Raw genomic sequence first — 20434 nt, forward strand, 5'->3', positions numbered from 1 at the left:
CTATTCTAGACTGACTTAATTGAACTGAACCCTGGTCATGCTGTAGTTTGTCCACACACATAGGGTTGGATGTGTCACGTGACATCCGTTGCACCTTACATTGGTATCAAAGCTTTGGTAGTGTTTTGTATCACTCTAGGAAAGAACCACAAGAAAATTTTTGCTTGTCGCAGTCGCACATAACCCAAGCCCACTTGGGCATGTCATTTCCTTATAGTGTTTTTTAAGAGTCACAAGTAACCCAAGAAAGAAGGGCTTGTCCAGCCTCCCCTTGTTCCTCTTTTCACTCATTGAGAGCGGACTGTGCACTTAGCGGCCGGCCAATCAACGTGAGGTGGGAAAAAGCAACTTTAGTGTGAGCGCAAGGCCGGCAAGGGGTGCGCCCGCAAGGAAGAGTCGAGCTCGGGTAAGAGAAAAGCCTTCTCAAACACAGATTGCAAGCTAAAGAACTCAAGAACCTCAAGAACCTAAGAACCTCAAGAACCCAAGTTTCTCGCGAACTTAAGTACCCAAGCTCTCAGTGTATGGTCATCACCCAAAGCAGAATGGATACTTTGCGTGAAGGTGATGAGCATGGAGGTGGTGACGAAGAATTTTCCCCACCAAGAGGATTTTTTTCCCAACCCTCCCCCTTCCCCATCTACGCCATGGGTTGTACCAAATCCTATGGAGCCTTTGGTCAAGTCGATGATGGATATGATGCTACAACAAGAGGTGCAACGCCCCGCCTTAGATCACGACCGCGAAGAAAGAAAGGCAGCTTTGGAGCGTGAGCGTGAGCAAGCGCGCTTGGCAGTCGAAGGAAGAAAGGCAGCCTTGGAGTGTGAGCGTGAGTAAGTGCGCTTGGCGGCCGAGCAAGCATGCGAAGCTCTACGTATTGCAACCGAAGAAAAGCGAGCGGCTATGGAATCAGAACGTGAGGCGCAAAGACCACCGCATGCAAGAGTTGGTTCTACAAATACTCACCTCGAAATCCGAGCCACTCAAGGACGTGGGCGATTCATCAGGTAGCACAAGTCGAGAAGCGGATTTCAACAACCTCGTCACTGAGAAGTTGACGTTTAGTAAGTATGACGGTAAGATGGATACTAATGTTATTCATTCTTGGTTGCATCAATTTAATGCTTACTTTGTGACAACTAAGAAAACAGGAAATAGAAAAGTTTTGACGGCAGCTATGTATCTTGCCAATGATGCCATTAATTGGTATCAAGCGTGGCAAGAGGCACAATTGGTGGCGCACCTAGAGGAAGCCGAGGAAAGCGTACCCCTTTCTTTCAATTGGGCCGATTTCCAAGACAAGCTCAAGGCGTGGTTCATGCCACCTCAGTACCTAGCGCGGTTAAAGGAAGATTGGTGCAATCTTAAGCAAAATGGCACCCCAGTCGTGTCATTTTCTAACCGCGTTTTGCAGCTTGGCACCCAATTACGCAAATCGCATGCGAAGCGTAAAGAGGCTTTTCTTTTCGGGTTAGACGAGTATATCCGGTTCGATGGCGAAGTCCTTGACCCCGTAGATCTCAACAAGGCGGTAGCGATTGCTCTCGCACAAGAGCTGAAGCACAACAAAGGAAAGCCTAAGGAGAACGTCTTCTCACAATACCTCTCAGACTCTTCAGAACCCACAGAATGGTAAGAACAGTAAGAATGGTAAGAACAGTAACTCTTCTAGCCAATCTTCCTCTAATCCTTCGAAAAAGAACTCTCAAAATGAATCTAAGGGTAAAGCTAAAACACCTGCTTCACCCCGGATGAAAAATCCGCACAAGGAATCATAGGAGGATACATAACGACAGAAGAAAAAGTCATTTATGCTAAGGAAAGGTGGATGTTATCAATGTCACATCAAGGGTCATATTAAGAAGGCGTTTCCTAAGACAGCACCCCCTAAAGAACCCTAAGCACCGACAGCTACCACAAGCACTTTAATCAACCAATCTAAGTCTCCACATGTTTCTGACACACACATTGATTAGTCTCTCTTTAAATGTTATGGTCATGTGAAGAGTCAACATTTTGTCATATTGTTTGATTCCAGCAGTGTGCATGATGTGATTGGTAACTCTCTTGTAAAGAGAGCCCACCTAGAGGTTAGCCAGACAACTCCTCTCGATGTGTCGGGCTTCGCTCCCGATATGGACTCTCTCATTACGCAAGAGTGCCTTGATGTGTTATTCAGTTTCAACAAGCCTCCTTCCGTAGAAAATTTGTAGTCTCTTCTTTCAGGATGTGATATGATTTTGGGCATTAGATGGTTTCGTGAGCATAACCCTCTCATTGATTGGGCGGACAATACTCTCACTCTAAATGCCAAAAGTGACTCTCCCATGATCATTCGTGGTGAGGAGGTTATTCATTCTTTACCTCTCATTTCTAATATGCAGGAAAAGCTTGAAAAGAAACAGGAGGAGACTCTCTCAGTCGTTCCTTTTCCAAAGCACGACACACATTTTTTGCATGATACAGATGTGATAGTTCGCAAGGATGATGGTTTAGATGATATTTTTCTAGTGAAGCTAACCTCATTGCAGATACGATCAGTCACGCAAGACCGATCTTGGCTCTCGAGTCGAGATCCAAAGAACTCACTCAGGAAGTATTTTGTGTTCACATGATTAGTCAGCACATATTGTTCGAGTTTTTCATTCATGACGGTTTTTGTATTTTCGTCACCGTCTTTATGTGTTCCCTTTCCACAGGCATGCCGTATTGTACGATGCACATGATTCACTCACGGATGAGCACGGATGTATGCAGATCTCTCTCGAAAAGTAACAAAGTTTACATTCAAGGAATTCACATTGTTTCTTGATCATCCGTTTTGTCAATCGCTTTTACATGCTTCTTCCTTGGCATGAAACAGTCTTAGAAAGAGCAAAAGTACGATTGTCCATCAAGCATCGGCATTTCCATTGTGATTTGCCACAGTCAATAGGTTTAGGTCGAAATGTCAAGATTCCATCCCACTTTTTGCATGTGTTTGGTGAACGGTTTGGCACTCCGTCACTTTGTTCATTTGCATTGCATGCACAGTCTTTTAGGAAGAATAGTTCTTTTCCAGTTACTCTACATAGAATGGGTATGTTTATGATTTTGTGTTGGAAGTGGTTTCAAGAATTTTCCTCCTTGGAGATTCTTGAGGAAGGTAGATCCACGACCATAGCCGAAGTTGGAGCATTGAAGCCACTATAGATCATTTTGTGTCGTTTCGGCGCGGCCCAAAGAAGCAAGCATTGCAGACCTCCATGAAGTTCCAGGATCGCACGACCCATGCATCAGAGTGGGCCAGCGAAGCCTCGCAGGATTCTAGGAGTTGTTGGCGCACTCCCTCGACGCCATACAGCTCGGTACCAATACCTCACTTTGAAAAGGAGGGGATGTCACGTACACATCTAACCCTATGTGCATGTGGACAAGCCATCTCAAGTCTAGGGTTCAGGTCAGCTTAGGAAGTGTTCTGGCACCTTTGTGAGCCTGTGAGCAGGCCGTGCATGTCCAGGCACTTAGAGTAGTTGCATATCCTCTAATTGCACACCCAGTACCACCCAGCATATGCATTGTTCAAGCAGAAGGTCCATTTTCCAGGCCAGTTTTAGGACAGTACAGTCTACAAGCATTTTTGGCATTTTATTAATTTAATTACCAATTTCATGAGGTCGTGGGTTGTAGGAGACTGCTCGACCCAGTTTTCCTCAGCTATATAGGCAGACATGGGGCACCCAGTTTTAGCAGAGGAAGCAGAAGAAGTTCTAGCAACTTGCAGTGCCCTTCTCAACAAGACCGGCAGAGAGCCTAGTGTTTTCAGCCAACAAGATCCTCTGGCGTTTTCTGTAGTAGATCAGCTCCAATGTTTTTCTGGCGTTTTCCTATAGCAGATCAAGCCTAGCGTTTGCAGTTCCACAACACCAGATCAGCCAAGCACATTAGCGTTTTCTATTTTCAGCACTTAGCCACAGCAAATCCAGCCCCTAGCCTCGTAGATCTCACCTACCCACAGCAGATCCTCGTCATACCGTCGAGTCAGCCAGTGTTTACAGTTTTTACCCACTGTTTTGAGTTTTCAGCATCTACGTTTTCAGTACATCGTCATCGAGTCGTTGTCATCACCATCCTCGCCGACAGTGTCAGAGCTTTGCAGAAAGTCAGCGTTTTGCAGATTTCAGCATTTCAGTTTTCAGCGTGTCCTCGTCGTCGTTATCATTGTCGTCAACATCGTCGGCAACTCCATTGCATCTAGACCAATGTACCAGATTTGTGCAATCTATAGCATAGACCACTCTCGCCATAGAGAGGGGGGCCCTTGGAGGAGGGTTTGAGAAGCACCTAGTTTCGTATTCTTCTCTCTCTCTTTCTCTCAGTCTCAGCACCTTCATTCACAGTAGCGTTCACTTTGTTTGTGATCATTGCACTCTCTCACTAAAGGAACGGAAGGCTCTCGCTTCTGTAAGTAAAAGGAACCCGTGAGCACAGTTTGGAGCACTCATCTTGAGCAATATCAACATTCACTTCCGTTGAAACTCTCTCTCTCTCTCTCTCTCTCTCTCTCTCTCTCCCTTCCAACCAATGCACCACTTACCTTTTCTTTTGCTTTGCCACCCATATGTTGCTCAGAATCGTTGCACATTGCAAGAAGATTGTCATCAGGATCATAATCATCATCGTCCTCATCGTCGTTATCACTATTGTCATCAGTCGTATCCTCATCATCAAATGAATCCTCATCGTCTGTTTCATGGGTATCCTCTTTCCACTCCTCTTCACTTCCTTGTCGCTCTTCCTGATCGCTGAAAATGCGAATCTATTGGCCATCTCGCTTCGGCTTCATCAGAGTCAAGCACAACTGAGAATAGGCGGGAGGAGCCAATAAGTAACAAGGCCCAATACAAGGACACTTTTTCATCACGCGAAGGACAACTTCTCAAAATCCTAATGGCTACTGCATTTGAAGTGCAGTGCTCTCATAGGTAAGTGAGGTACCCCCACACGCAAGGGAGAAAGTGATTGTTAAGTGTGATGCTCACACGTGATGGAGAAGGTTATTGTTATTTGGAAAGGGGGGAGTAGAGCAACTGGACCTCAAACAGTTGTAGTTGGCTCACCCCATTGCAGTAGGAATTCATGTTTTCCCTTGGGAGTCTCTTTTTGGCATGGAAGAATGTGAACTTCTGCTAGATTTTCCAACTCCATGACATGGACACACTTTTCGATGTGTGTTGCCTTTATTTTCCTCTCCTCCAACGCATGAAAGCATTCAAAGGAAATGAATGATACATTTTTTATTCTTCAATTTCAAACTTTCTCCGGACCTTCCAATTTTTTGGCTTGCTCAAACGGCAAAGACTATAGAGATGACTTCTCTTTTTGGCTAGCTAAAAATAGGATAATTTTTTGTGGACCGAGAAAATTTGTGATTGGTTTTTGAAGTTATGTAAGGTGCAGCGGAAGTGTTTATTAAGGATTTAGCTCGGATCTAGTACTCCTCACAAACACAAGGTTACTTTACTTCAATTGAAAAGAGACACTGAATTGAAGATAATGAGTGAGAGACACGCAAAGAGAGAGAGAGAGAGAAAAGAGAGACGACACCGCATGTCGGGTTCCAACCACCCTCAAGGGTCCCCCTTGCTCTGTTGTCAGAGCAAGTACTTGCTTTATTACTTGCACAAATGTTGATACAATGATGCTAAATGCTAAGATGTTGAGATGCTAATGGGTACTTGATGCAGATACTTGGTAATACTGGAAAACTAAAGGGTGCTGCAGTAGATGCTAAGGGGTATTGCGGTGGGTGCTTGGTACTTGAGAGGCTAAGTGCTGGGTTGTTAGGTGCAACAGAATGATTGTTTGCGCTTTGCTCAAGATGAGTGCTCCGAACTGTGCTCAAGAGTTCCTTTTAGTTCTTATGGAAGGTAGAGACTTCCGTTCTTAATGAGAGAATGCTATGATCACAAACAAAGTGAATGGACACTATGCGTGCGAGTGTATGAGACTGAGAGATAGAGAGAAGAGAGATACGACACCAGAGACGTTGTAAAATCCTCCTCCGAAAGCCCCACTCTCGTCGGCGAGAGTGGTCTACTTATGATTGCACAATCTGGTACAAACGGTATGCATGAGACTGATGCAATTCTAGGCTATGTTGGCGATGCCGACGGTGATGACGAAGTCGACCTAAGGGCTAAATCTGCAATTTTTCTACTGCTGTCCAAAAACGCTATGGCTTGAAATCTGCTAATCTTTTATCTACTGAATTCTGACTCTATGTCAGTGACGATGTCGATGACGACGATGCGACGACGACGCCTGAAAACGCAGATGCTGAAATCTGCGTTTTCCGGGCTGAAACTGTAAACCTTGCGGAAACTGACCGTGCGGGGAGGAACTACTGCGGGAAGGTGAGATCTGCGAGGTTTGGGACTTGATCTGCGAAGTCTAACTACTGAAAACTGAAAACGCTGGTCCTAGGGCTGATTCTGTCGCGATAGATCTGCAAAACACTGAGGTTGCTGGCATATGCAAAAACGCTAAGGCTGAAAATGGTGTTTCTGTCGCCGAGGTTCCACCAATGCAAAAACGCTAGGGCTGATCTGCTGTGGTCTTGTCGCCAGGGATCTGCAAGGGCAAAACACTGGCTGATCTGCTGTGTCTTGTCCAAAAACGCTAGCCAAGCTGCTGTGGAGCAAAAACGCTAGAAGTCCTTGGGGTCCTGCTGAGAAGGTGCCTGTTGAGCGGTGCTCCTACTGCCTCTTCTGCCAAATAGTGTTAACTTGGGTTTGCTTATATACAAACTTAGCAAAATTGCCCTACCTACTTTTCTTGGAAAGTCACTTAAAAATAATAAGTGAAAAATGTCAAAAATAGGGAAAATAGGCTAAAATCACTGGAAAATTCCCCTAATTGATTCTAATGGATTTTGATGGGAATGTTGAGGATCATGCTATGTGCAACCAGAGGATATGCATCTACACTAAGTGACTGGGCATGCACGGTCTACGAATAGACTCACAAAAGTGCCAGATCACTTCTAATCTAGACTGACTGGACTGACGGAAACCCTGTTATGGTGTAGCTTGTCCACGGACACATAGGGTTGGATGTGTCACGTGACATGGGTACTGCGGATACTTGGTGCTTGGTACTACGGGGTACTTTGATACTAGGTACTGCAAGGTACTGAAGGTACTTGGGTGCTAAGTTGAGCTAGGCAGGAGCCAAGTCAAAACGCAAGGGGTGCTAGATGTTGGGGTACTGTGTCGACGACGACGAGGGGTGCCGGGTGCTTGTGCTATAGTTTTGTTGAGGAAGCGTAACCGCGAAACGTTTCAGGCCCGAAACGTTTCACCCCAAAACGTGGCATTTCACCCCAGGATAAGGCCTCACTAAAACGTCCGACCGAAACGCCAGTTTTGTGTATATATAGAGTTATGTATCGACAAAATAGGTGTTCACAGTGCAATGAGTAGAGACACGTGCAATGTTAACCTTGAAATAGCATATACATAATAAATAAATAACTATTTAATGGCCAAATTCTCTAAAGGAAAATTTTTATTTCAGGCGTTTCACCTTACAGGTGAAACATTTCGGCCGTTTCACCCATTTCGCGTTTCAGGCTTGATGAAAGACGTTTCGCGGTTACGCTGTGCTCAGGTGCTAATGGGTACTGCTAGAGATGCTTGGTACTGCGAAGACAACGACGAGGCTGTGGGCTGATCTGCTATCGCCGAGGATGGAGATGGACTCAAATTGAAATCGATGGTGATACTAATGGGCTGAAGGCTGAAATCTGTTGCGACGGGGGAACTGTTGGCGATGACGAAAGGGTTGAGAACTTACCAAAAACACTGATGGGCTGCTGGTGTTTTGGTGGCTGAAAACGCTGGTGAGTGATGAGAGAAACATTGCTTTTACTGGTGCAAAAACGCTGGTCCTGCTGGTGCTTCTTGAGAGGCACTTACTTTTGCTCCTCGTCTCTCTATGGCGACCCAAAGCATGCACAAATAGGTGCAAAAAGCTGGGTCGAGCAGGCCTCTGGCTCATCTCCACGATTTGGAAGTTGAAAGGTCACTTAATAATAAAATGCCATGCTAGAGGTGGTTCATATGCAGTAAAATGCCTATATGCCGAAATGTTGTATTGTGCAAGAGAGTATGCAACTATGATCGGCCTGATCATGCACATCCATCTAGAGGCTCACGAATTGCCAAGCTAGATCCTAAGCTAACTAAGACTAAAGCTAGACTGTAGCAAAAGCATGTCTACATGGCGCAAGTGCAATGCACACGTGGCATTCCCCTTGTTAAAACGGAGGCACAACTGTTGAAATTCTACCTTTGTTGGATGCTTTCTGTACTTTTGATGCTGAATGTTTCTGATGCTTGTAGCCTTGTGGATGCATAAGCCGATGAAAACTCCTCCAAACTTGTGGATACTGCGGATGTAGGTACTGCTCCGATGTAAACACCGCTGGGTAGCCTTACTATTGTAGCAGAATACCAGTCTTGATGCTTACTCTTCCTTGCGAGCAAGTACGGCCACTCGAATAGTCCTATCGTGAAAACATTGTGGGTGAAGATGAAAGGTAAGTGTAACATTTAATGGCCTAGAATCTTATTTGTAGCGGAAATTAGCATGAACATAGTGGGCATTTCATTAGAATAGATTCCTAATGATAATTACAAGAGTGCTTGGGTGGAGAGAGCAACAAAAAGCATAACACCTAGTTAGATAGCATCGACAATACTTTCAAAAGAGAGAGAGAGCAATTAAACTATTGACAACAGTTGAGGACCGGATTTGCATGGAGCCGGTCCCCCCTCCAAAAGGCTTTGTATTATGGTTTCTCCCATCAAGAGAGACATTGTACAATACAATTCTTTGTGTTCCTTCAAGACTAGCTAGTGCAATGAAGATGGAAGCTTCATACACCAAGCAAAACACTTAATCAAACACAACTTAAATTATCCCCGTTCTCAGACCCAAGACCTCACACACCTTCGAAGATGGTGAGAGCTAGCAGGGTATGAGAGTAGATTGAGAGGAAAAAGAAGTATCTTACGAGAAAGAAGTACATCTCCTCACATAATCACTCATATTAGCATAGCTTAGCTTAGTAATTAGCTTGGTAGAGAAGATGAGCATGCATTGAAGCTTGGCTCTTGGTTGGATTTGCATCCACATGCCAAAAGAGTGTTGATGTAGGCTTCTATCTCACAAGCTTGGAGTAGGTGATGAGCTCTCCATTAAAGCTTGGGAGGAGATAGAGTGTTTTTCCTTCACACATGGTCAAGTGTGAGAGTGTGAGAGTGAATGCCCAGCAAAAATCAGCCCCCCCTCTCTCTTGGGCGAGCCCTAGCTGCTAAGTTAGGCTGGCTTTTTCCTCATTGGACCTCCCCAGGTCAAGCCAATAGGAATTAAGCAGCATAAGTGATAGCCTTCTGACATGTGTCCCCCTTTCCCCTTTTGTGAGAGCTTTAGATAATTAAATAATTAAACTAAACTCTCATTGGACCCCTTTGCCTCCTGGCCAATAGGAATCAGGCAAGCCATGGGGCTTCTGAATGCTCATTGGACCCCTTGGGAGACTGCCCAATAGTCTTCTAGGACACTTAATTCTTATTGGTTTCTTTTATTAAATGTTTTTAAATTAATTAAACTAGATTTACTCTAGCTTAATTCTCATTGGTCCACTTCAAGGGTCTTCCAATAGGAATTGGGCACACCTTGTGGGCATCTGGCCTAGGGAGCTGACATGTGTCCCTCATTCCCTTTGTGTAAAGGGAGCCTGTGTGTGTGTGTGTGTGGTTTTCTCTCTCATCCCCTAGCTTTGGGGCTCGCCCCCTCCCATGTAGGGATGCAGAAAGACTTTTTGGGCACACACACTAAGCATCCAATTTTCCCTAAGGTTGACCTTTGGACACAACCTTTGAATTTTGGAACCTTAGCATTTTGGAAGTCTTAATGGGCTGAACCTTAGGGTCTTTTTAGCCCGTTGTTTCACATGGCTCTTTTGCAGATGGCCCCCCCTTTGGATCCCTATTTTCCCTCCTTTGGATCCCTACTGTGGCCGGTCTGCTAACTTAACCAATATTCTAGCTTTTTCTCCCTTGGCACTTCCCCACATTAAATGATCAGTTTAATATGAGAAAATCATTTAGGAGAATTAGATATTGATTATTATGACATTACCTCTCTCTTGAAATCATAGTCGTCCTCGACTATGGTGTAGAGAAGATAAAGCATATGCATGAGTCCTTTTCTTAGCGGGTAGAGGATCCCTATGTTACCCTACGACATCATTCCATAATGGATGACTAGTCCATTTGGCGCTTGAGAGCCTGAGGCTGCCGCACGCATGTCTGCACATTAGTCCTATCAGTCTTCCATAGTAGAGTGACAAGCTCTACTTGGTGTTTGGGAGACGTCGTCTCCACAAACTTGATCTAAGCATGCATACTACTTTATTTTTGTGCACAAATAAAGAAAAAGAGTCTTATAAGACAAAAAATTTTGTTCATTTTTTTTAACATTTTGTACATTTGCTTACTCTTGGGAAGCATTGTAAGCATTGACAAGGTTTAGGTTATCCTTTAATTGTATGCCTTGCATCCATCTAGCATCTTCAAAAGGATAATTCTTAAACTTAATAAGATATCGTCGGATAGTCTTACCGCCTCTTAATACCTTGTCTTCATGTCGGAGAATGGACTCGGGCTGCAGCACCTCCTCGTGGTCCTCGATCTCCGGTGGGTCTTCAATAGTTGGTTCTTGAGGTGGCTCTCCTTTGTAAGGCTTTAAGAGGCTCACATGAAAAGCATTGTGTATGAGCCAATGATTGGGCAACTTAAGTTGATAGGCCATCTCATTGATTGGCCTAAGAATCTGGAAGGGACCATAGTACCTTTTTGCTAGTTTAGCATAGTACTTTTGGTGGCCCGTAGGATTCTTGCCCGTCGTGTGCCTTAAGCGAGCCTTGGGAAACTTTAACAAGACCCAATCGTTTTCTTTAAAGGCTTGGGCTCTTCTGTGCTTGTCAGCAGCAGCCTTTTGCCTTTGCTGTGAGATAGAGATAGCATCCTTAATCTTTTGGAAAGATTCTTGTAGGTCTCGGCTATACTCATCTGCAGCGAAGATCTTCCCATGTACCTTAAGTAGCAAGGGACTTTTTGATCTTCCCTCAATTACCTCGAAAGGTGCTTTTCTTGTAGAAGTATGTACAGTGTTATTGTAAGCATACTCTACTAAGGGTAAGTACTTCTCCCATTGGGATCTTTGATCTACTTCCGTTACATAGGCTTTTAGTAGATCGAGAATAGTTAGGTTAGCTATTTCACTTTGGCCATCAGTTTGTGGATGATAGGCCGAAGAGAAGTTTAGCCTTGTTCCTAAATTCTCGAAGAGACCCTTCCAGAAATTACTGGTCATTCTAAGATCTCTATCCGACACTATGGACATTGGCAAGCCATGGTACTTGAAAATTTGTGAAATGAAGAGGGTTGCCATTTGATGGGCTTTGATAGTCTTTTTGACAGGTATAAAATGAGCTTGTTTACTGAACCTGTCTACTATCGTCCATATTCCCGTATTCCCATGGATAGACTTAGGCAATCCAAAGATAAAATCCATGGATATGCTCTCCCACGGTGAATTAGGAATTGGCAAGGGTTGAAGCAATCCAAGTTGCTTCCCTCTATCAAATTTTGTCTTTTGACATACCACACATTTGGAAACATACTCATGTATGTTCACTTTCATGGTAGGCCAATAGAAATATGTTTCAATTCCCTTTAGGGTAGACTGAATCCCTCTATGCCCCGCATATGGGGGAGCATGAGATTCATATATTACTTTCTCACGTAGTGAGTTAGTAACGCAGAGTCTATTGCCATAGAGAAGATAGCCATCTTGTAAAGTAAATGGTTCTTCTTTCTTCCCTAAGGCAAGGGCTGAAATCACATCTCTAAAATCGGGATCAATAGCATACTCATCTATCATTAAAGATAGATCATTGTGAGTTGCTATGGAAACCGCATTCACTCTCGGTCGTCTTGAGAGTGCATCGGCTACTTGATTATGCTTGCCAGCAATGTGAGCAATATGAAAATGAAATTGCGAAAGGAAATTTGCCCACCTCATTTGTTTGTCGGAGAGCTTGGTCTGCGTCATGAAGTACTTAAGACTTTGGTGATCCGTTCGCAGAATAAAAGGAGTCCCCAATAAATAGTGCTTCCATGAGTCTAAGGCATGTAGAACTGCAAGGAGTTCTTTTTCGTATATGCCTAGAGCTTGCTCAACAGGGTCGAGTCTTCGACTCTCATAGCCTATGGCGTGCCCTTCTTGGAGCAAAACAGCCCCAAGGCAATCACCACAAGCATCACATTGGACCTCAAATGGTTTTGAGAGATCCGGTAGTGTAAGCACAGGTTGAGAGATAAGCTTTTCTTTAAGCTTTTCGAAAGCATTGTTCTCCTTAGCAGACCACGTATACCTAACATTTTTCTTTGTTAGGTCATGTAATGGTCCCGCAATTTGTGAGAACTTTTCTATGAAGCGTCTATAGTATGCACACATACCTATAAAGCTTCTTAGTTCATGAAGATTCCTTGGTTTAGGCCATCCTTTTATTACCTCTAACTTGGATGGATCCATTTGGATTCCATCTTGAGAGATAATGTGACCTAAATATTGAATCTCTTGCAAGAAAAATTCACTTTTCTTTCGATTAACATAAAGTTTATTCTCTCTTAAAACTTGAAATATTACCTGGAGGTGTTGCTTATGTTCCTCTAATGAATTAGAGTAGATGATAATATCATCAAAGAACACTCCAGTGAAGGTTCGATGAGGTCTGAACAGCTTCTCCATCAAGCGGTTAAATGTGGCTGGTGCATTAGTCAAGCCAAAAGGCATGACAATGTATTCGTAAAGACCAAATGTAGTACGAAATGCGGTCTTTACAATGTCTTGATCAACTATCCTTATTTGATGATAGCCACTTTTTAGGTCAATCCTACTGAAGTAGGTCGATCCTTGTAGCTTATCAAATAGGTCTTCTACCCGTGGAACGGGAAACCTATTCTTGATAGTGATCCTATTTAGTGCTCTATAGTCGACACACATACGATATGTGCCGTCTTTCTTTTGCACTAATAGCACAGGTGAGCAAAATGGAGATGAGCTAGGCCTAACCATGCCCTTCTCAATTAACTCATGCACTTGCCGCATAATCTCCTCTTGTTGAGCTTGAGAAACTCTATAAGGAGGTTTGTTAGGCGGTGAACTTCCTGGAAGAAGTTCAATTGCATGGTCGTCATTACCTCGTTTAGGAGGTAGCTCACAGGGATGTCGTCAATAAAGACATCTTGAAACCCCTTGAGAAAATTGGATAACTCTAATTCCTTTTGGTTGCTTTTATTTTCTTTTGCTAAAGCATTAGGTTCATTTTGAGAATCTTTAACAAAAATCATGTACACGGAAATAGAGCTCTTTATTGACTTGTTGAAAGCTGGTGTATGTACAATGGGGATGGTGTTACCCATCTCCCTAGCATCTATATACATGTCCTTTTCCCTGAACTTAAAGGAGATTCTCCTTTCAGGAAATTTAACATGGGCAGCCAAACGGTCAAACCATGGTGCCCCTAGGATTACATCCTCATGCTTGAGAGGAGAGATAAAGAAATCCTCTTTGTCCACATAGCCTTGGACATGAAGCCTCAATTTCCCGATTAAGGGAGTGACTGAAGCTTCTTGCCCCTTGAAGGCACTGTCTGCGGGTAGGATATCTCCCATCTCGTAGGATTGTATGCCTAGCTTGGTGGCTAACTCCATAGATATGAAATTGTGAGTAGAACCAGGGTCAAAGAGAATAAAAGCATCATGTTCTCTTACCTTTCCCCAAGCATGGCATAGAGGAGATCCTTTGTGGTGAGTTTGGTGAATCTCCTCCTCTTGGATTTCAACCAAAGAAGCTCTAGGAGGATCTTGGCGGTTGTTCTTTTGGGGACAAGCGCGGTACGCATGCCCTTGTTCGCCGCACTTGAAACACCGGTTATCTTTACGATAACGCTCAAGCTCTTCAGGAGAGAGTTTATTCTTTCCTTTGTAAACTCCCTTCTCTTTAGCTTTGTTGGAATTGCCCTTAGGAGACTTTTGGACATTGTCCTTCCCCTTAGGCTCATTGGAACCTTTGTTTTCCGGGGGCTTATTATTTCTTTTACCCCCCGTTTGGAAATTGATTCGCGAGGCCACCATAGTATGGTGTATTACCGCCGATATGGTACGTGGCCTTTGGGAGTTGACATACTCCGCCATTTCTTCGGTTAAGCCCGCACAAAATTGTTGCTTTTGCTCTCCAAAATCCAACTTTTTGAAGACAGTGGCTTTGAGTTGTAGGTCCCAAAACTTGTCTACATATTTGTGGATGGATTCATTGGGAGAGAGCTTTAAGCTTCGCCATTCGGTGAGTACTTTGTCTTTGGCATCGGTGGCCAAAAACTGCTTCATAATGGAAGCTCTTAAAGCCTTCCATGTTCGTGGAGCTTCACCGTTGGCTCGTAGGCTAGACCACCATTGTCTGGCGGACTTTTGAAAGTGCATAGCTACATGGCGTAGCTTAGAGGACTCCGTGAAGCCCTCATCTCCAAACGCCGCATCGAATTGCTGGATAAAGGCCAAAACTTTGTCTGTAGCACCGAAGGTGCCATCATAGGTAAGGAAAGAGATGCTCTTCCCTCCCTCTTTGAATTTCTTCAGCTTGGACGACCTCTTCCATGCGGCATAGGATTTCCTATGGCCTCTTCTTTTTGATGGTTCAAAAGTTGCACCATCACTTTCTTCAGAAGATGAAGAATTTGAAGAAGGTGGAGAAGAGGGTGACCTCTTTCTCGCCTTTTTCTTGTCTTGATCTTTGTCGTCTTCACCATAGCTTTCATAAGAGGAAGAGGATAAAGAAGATGGAGAAGAGGGTGTCCTCTTTCTCGCCTTTTTCTTCTCTTGCTTTTTATCATCCCTCTTTGAATTATGGCGTGGAGAAGAGTGTGATGGTCTTCTCCGCTTTGGTGGTGATGGAGAGCGTTTAGCCCGCCGTCTTCGTGGAGCCATCTCCGCCGAGGTGGCGGGAGACTCGCTTCTTTCTCGTTCCTTCGATGGAGGCTCTTGAGTTCTCCTTTGGGAAGGAGATGCATCATCAAGAAGTAAGTTCTTGAGCCCTTCATATGGATTCTCTTCTTCTTCCCGAATCGGAGAGAGACCTCTTTTGGTAGTCTCACAAGGAGGCTTCCTAGGTGTTCTCTCGTCATGGTGATGAGCTCGGAGAATCCCGTGAGCACGGAGCTGCCGTTGCACTTCACTTTGGAGAGATGGATTGCCCATGGCTTGTTGAAGCCTAGAAACAAGATAATTAACAAGCATTGAAGCATCATTAGTAGCTTGCTCATGAGCAAAATCAAAGTTATCAACATTAATTTCACTCTCTTTAATATTGTCAACCATTCTAACAATTTTTAGGTGTAAACTTTTTAGGTGTACTTTGGCACTTCAAGCCCTAGTTGCTACTCCTCTTTACCCCTTTAGAAAAAGCACTCAAGCTACTGTACCCGCGGCTCGAATACCATTAATTGCAAGGAATAGAAGAGAGGGTCTTTCGACACCAAAACAGCACCGGCTCCTGTCAAGCCTCTAATAGCTCAATAGTGGTTAAGCCGTAGGCAAGCCCCGTAGGACTCCACTATTAAGACCATAGCTCTCGACGGTGATGCCCCGTTAACTGCACAAAGGCAGGCGCACTGCAAGGCTGAAAAATCCCTATTCTACTTACTCACAGGCAATTAATAATACCAACCATTTGTAGCTAGCTTGAGGACCTCCCTTCTTGAGCAAGAAAAGAGAAACCTTGAGCTCTGATACCAATGTAACATTTAATGGCCTAGAATCTTATTTGTAGCGGAAATTAGCATGAACATAGTGGGCATTTCATTAGAATAGATTCCTAATGATAATTACAAGAGTGCTTGGGTGGAGAGAGCAACAAAAAGCATAACACCTAGTTAGATAGCATCGACAATACTTTCAAAAGAGAGAGAGAGCAATTAAACTATTGACAACAGTTGAGGACCGGATTTGCATGGAGCCGGTCCCCCCTCCAAAAGGCTTTGTATTATGGTTTCTCCCATCAAGAGAGACATTGTACAATACAATTCTTTGTGTTCCTTCAAGACTAGCTAGTGCAATGAAGATGGAAGCTTCATACACCAAGCAAAACACTTAATCAAACACAACTTAAATTATCCCCGTTCTCAGACCCAAGACCTCACACACCTTCGAAGATGGTGAGAGCTAGCAGGGTATGAGAGTAGATTGAGAGGAAAAAGAAGTATCTTACGAGAAAGAAGTACATCTCCTCACATAATCACTCATATTAGCATAGCTTAGCTTAGTAATTAGCTTGGTAGAGAAGATGAGCATGCATTGAAGCTTGGCTCTTGGTTGGATTTGCATCCACATGCCAAGAGAGTGTTGATGTAGGCTTCTATCTCACAAGCTTGGAGTAGGTGATGAGCTCTCCATTAAAGCTTGGGAGGAGATAGAGTGTTTTTCCTTCACACATGGTCAAGTGTGAGAGTGTGAGAGTGAATGCCCAGCAAAAATCAGCCCCCCCTCTCTCTTGGGCGAGCCCTAGCTGCTAAGTTAGGCTGGCTTTTTCCTCATTGGACCTCCCCAGGTCAAGCCAATAGGAATTAAGCAGCATAAGTGATAGCCTTCTGACACGTGTCCCCCTTTCCCCTTTTGTGAGAGCTTTAGATAATTAAATAATTAAACTAAACTCTCATTGGACCCCTTTGCCTCCTGGCCAATAGGAATCAGGCAAGCCATGGGGCTTCTGAATGCTCATTGGACCCCTTGGGAGACTGCCCAATAGTCTTCTAGGACACTTAATTCTTATTGGTTTCTTTTATTAAATGTTTTTAAATTAATTAAACTAGATTTACTCTAGCTTAATTCTCATTGGTCCACTTCAAGGGTCTTCCAATAGGAATTGGGCACACCTTGTGGGCATCTGGCCTAGGGAGCTGACATGTGTCCCTCATTCCCTTTGTGTAAAGGGAGCCTGTGTGTGTGTGTGTGTGGTTTTCTCTCTCATCCCCTAGCTTTGGGGCTCGCCCCCTCCCATGTAGGGATGCAGAAAGACTTTTTGGGCACACACACTAAGCATCCAATTTTCCCTAAGGTTGACCTTTGGACACAACCTTTGAATTTTGGAACCTTAGCATTTTGGAAGTCTTAATGGGCTGAACCTTAGGGTCTTTTTAGCCCGTTGTTTCACATGGCTCTTTTGCAGATGGCCCCCCCTTTGGATCCCTATTTTCCCTCCTTTGGATCCCTACTGTGGCCGGTCTGCTAACTTAACCAATATTCTAGCTTTTTCTCCCTTGGCACTTCCCCACATTAAATGATCAGTTTAATATGAGAAAATCATTTAGGAGAATTAGATATTGATTATTATGACAATAAGGGTGCTGGGAGGTATTTTCTAGGGTTCCTTGTCGACGAAAGTAGATGCACGCTACATGCGAATGTGAATACAAATGCAGAAGAGGGTTAGGGATCCTTTCTCCAACTCCTTCCATATCTGCATACAAGGCAAGCAACTCTTGGTATTCAAGATCTGGATTTTTGTATATCCAATGTCGATCTTCGTTCAAAGACATAACAATGAAGACGGGAGCGCGCCCAATGCACGCTGGACTAAGGGTGCTAATAAGTCCGGGATTGGGGCACGAAGATTCTTTGAGAAAAATAAAACTAAGAGAGGTTCCTTGGGTTCTTGGTTCTGTTTGGGTTCTTGGTGGTTCTTCCCTTGAGTTCGCGAAGCTGAAGCACACACAGAGCTTTGATACCAATGTTAGGTGCAACGGAAGTATTTAAGGATTTAGCTCGGATCTACTCCGCACAAACACAAGGTTAATTTATTTCACTTAAAAAGAGACTCTAAATGATGAGAATGAATGAGACAGATGCAAAGAGAGAGAGAGAGAGAGAGAGAGAGAAGAGAGAGACGACACCGCATGTCGGGTCCCAACCACCGTCAAGGGTCCCCTTGCTCTGTTGTTACTTGCTTTATTACTTGCACAAATGCTAATACAATGATGCTAAATGCTAAGATGCTGAGATGCTAATGGGTACTTGATGCAAATGCTTGGTACTACTGGAAAACAAAAGGGTACTGCGGTAGATGTTGAGGGGTACTGCGGTGGGTGCTTGGTACTTGAGAGGCTAAGTGCTAGGTACTGCGGGTACTTGGTGTTTGGTACTACGGGATACTTTGGTACTAGGTATTGCGGGGTACTTTGGGTACTGAAGGTACTTGGGTGCTAAGGACACGGAGGTCCCAATGATCCCTACGTTGAATGATCCCTACGTTGAGCTAGTAGGCAAGAGCCAAGCCAAAACACAAGGGGTGCTAAATGTTGGGTGTCACGTGACACATCCAACCCTATGTGTCCGTGGACAAGCTACAACATGACCAGGGTTCAGTCAATCGAGTCAGTCTAGAATAGGAAGTGATCTGGCACTTTTGTGAGTCTGTTCGCAGACCGTGCATGTCCAGACACTTGAATTAGATGCATATCCTCCGGTTGCACACAGCATGATCATCAGCATTACCATCAGAATGCATTAGAATCCATCACGGGAATTTTCCTGTGCATTAAATCTATTTTTCCTATTTTTGACATTTTTCACTTATTTATTAAGTGACTTTTGTTGGGAACTAGGTAGGGTAATTTTGCTAAGATAAAATATAAGCAAACCAAAGCTAGCACTTTCTGGCAGAAGAGGCAGCAGGAGCATTGCTCAACAGGCACCTTCTCAAGCAAGACTACCCCCAAGAACCTGGCGTTTCCAGCCCAGAAGCCTAGCGTTTTCAGCATGGGAAGCCAGCAACTTCAGCCATCCACTTCAGCGTTTCAAGACAGTAAATTCAGCCCCTGCCCTTAGCGATTTCAGTAGCCATAGATCAGCATTTGCAGCAGCGTTTTCATCCCCATCAGGCCAGCGTTTGCAGCAGATATTCAACAAATAAACAGCAGCAGAAATAGCGTTTTTCCTAAGCAAATACAGCCAGCAACTCAGTGTTTTTGCACCTGCATCTTTGAGCAGCAAAGGCAGCGTTTTGCATTGGCAAGGCCAATGTTTGCAGCAGTAGAATTCAGCAGACAAGGAACAGTCCAGAAGATAGCAGATTCAGCCGTTCTCGTCGTCTACAGACTTAGATCCACATAGCATCATAGCCTCACAACTTGCATCAGCATCTTGTACCAGATTGTGCAATCAATAGTAGACCACTCTCGCCATCGAGAGTGAGGCCCTTGGAGGAGGGTTTTACAACATCCCTGGTGTCGTATTCTCTTCTCTCTCTATCTCAGTCTAAGCACCTTCACGCACAGTGTCTATTCACTTTGTTTGTGATCACTTGCACTCTCTCATTAAAGCACGGAAGGCTCTCCCTTCCTTAAGAAAAAGGAACCTTGAGCATAGTTTGGAGCGCTCGTCTTGAGCAAAGTCAACATTCATTCCGCTACACCTTACATTGGTATCAGAGCTTTGGTAGTGTTCTATATCACTCAAGGAAAGAACCACAAGAGCCACACAAAAAAAAAATTACTTGTTGCGGTCGCACGTAACCCAAGTCCTCTTGGGCGTGTCGATTCCTAATCTTGTTTTTGAAGAGTGACAGGAAATTCAAGAAAGAAGGGTTTGTCCAGCCTCCCCTTGTGTCTCTTTTCACTTATCGAGAGCGGACCATGCACTTAGCGGCCGGCCAATCGACGTGAGGTGGGAAAAAGCAACCTTGGTGTGAGCGCAAGGCCGCCAAGGAGTGCGCCAACGGAAAAGAGAAGAACTCGGGTGAAGAGAAGATCCTTCTCTAACACAGATTGCAAGCGAAAGAAGAACCTCGAGAACCTCAAGACCCTCAAGAACCTCAAGAACTCAAGACCCCCAAGAACCCAAGAACCACAAGAACCCAAGTTCCTCGAGAACTTAAGAACCAAGATCACAATGTACGTTCATCACCGGAAGCGGAATGGATACTTCGCATGGAGGTGATGGGCATGAAAGTAGTGAAGAAGAATTTCCTCACCATGGAGGTTTTCCTCACCCTCCCCCTTCACCATCTACGCAAGGGATTGCACCAAATCCTATGGAGGCTTTGGTCAAGACGATGATGGACATGATGGCATAACAACAAGAACGGCAGGCAGCCTTCGAGGAACGGATGATTCGCAAGCGTGAACAAGCGCGCTTGGCGGACAAGGAACGAAAAGAAAGAAAAGCAAAAAGAAAGGCAGCTTTGGAGCATGAGTGTGGTGCTGCGCGCTTGGCGGCCGAAGAAAGACGAGCGGCCTTGGAGGCCGATCGTGAGGCACAGAGAGAAC

General features: G+C 44.4%; 1 protein-coding gene across 1 annotated transcript in view; it reads right to left on the minus strand.

The window, feature by feature from the left end:
• Positions 1 to 20434, minus strand: part of LOC147419889 (uncharacterized) — a 47982-nt gene that overhangs the window by 14076 nt on the left and 13472 nt on the right. The window contains exon 2 of the mRNA XM_086505854.1: positions 4577 to 4798. Within this exon, the coding sequence (XP_086361980.1) occupies positions 4577 to 4798 (222 nt within the window). The remainder of the gene's footprint in view (positions 1 to 4576; positions 4799 to 20434) is intronic.

The sequence above is a fragment of the Adiantum capillus-veneris genome, chromosome 29 (genome assembly GCF_014529385.1).
Source record: "Adiantum capillus-veneris isolate H3 chromosome 29, ASM1452938v2, whole genome shotgun sequence".
NCBI lineage: Eukaryota > Viridiplantae > Streptophyta > Polypodiopsida > Polypodiales > Pteridaceae > Adiantum > Adiantum capillus-veneris.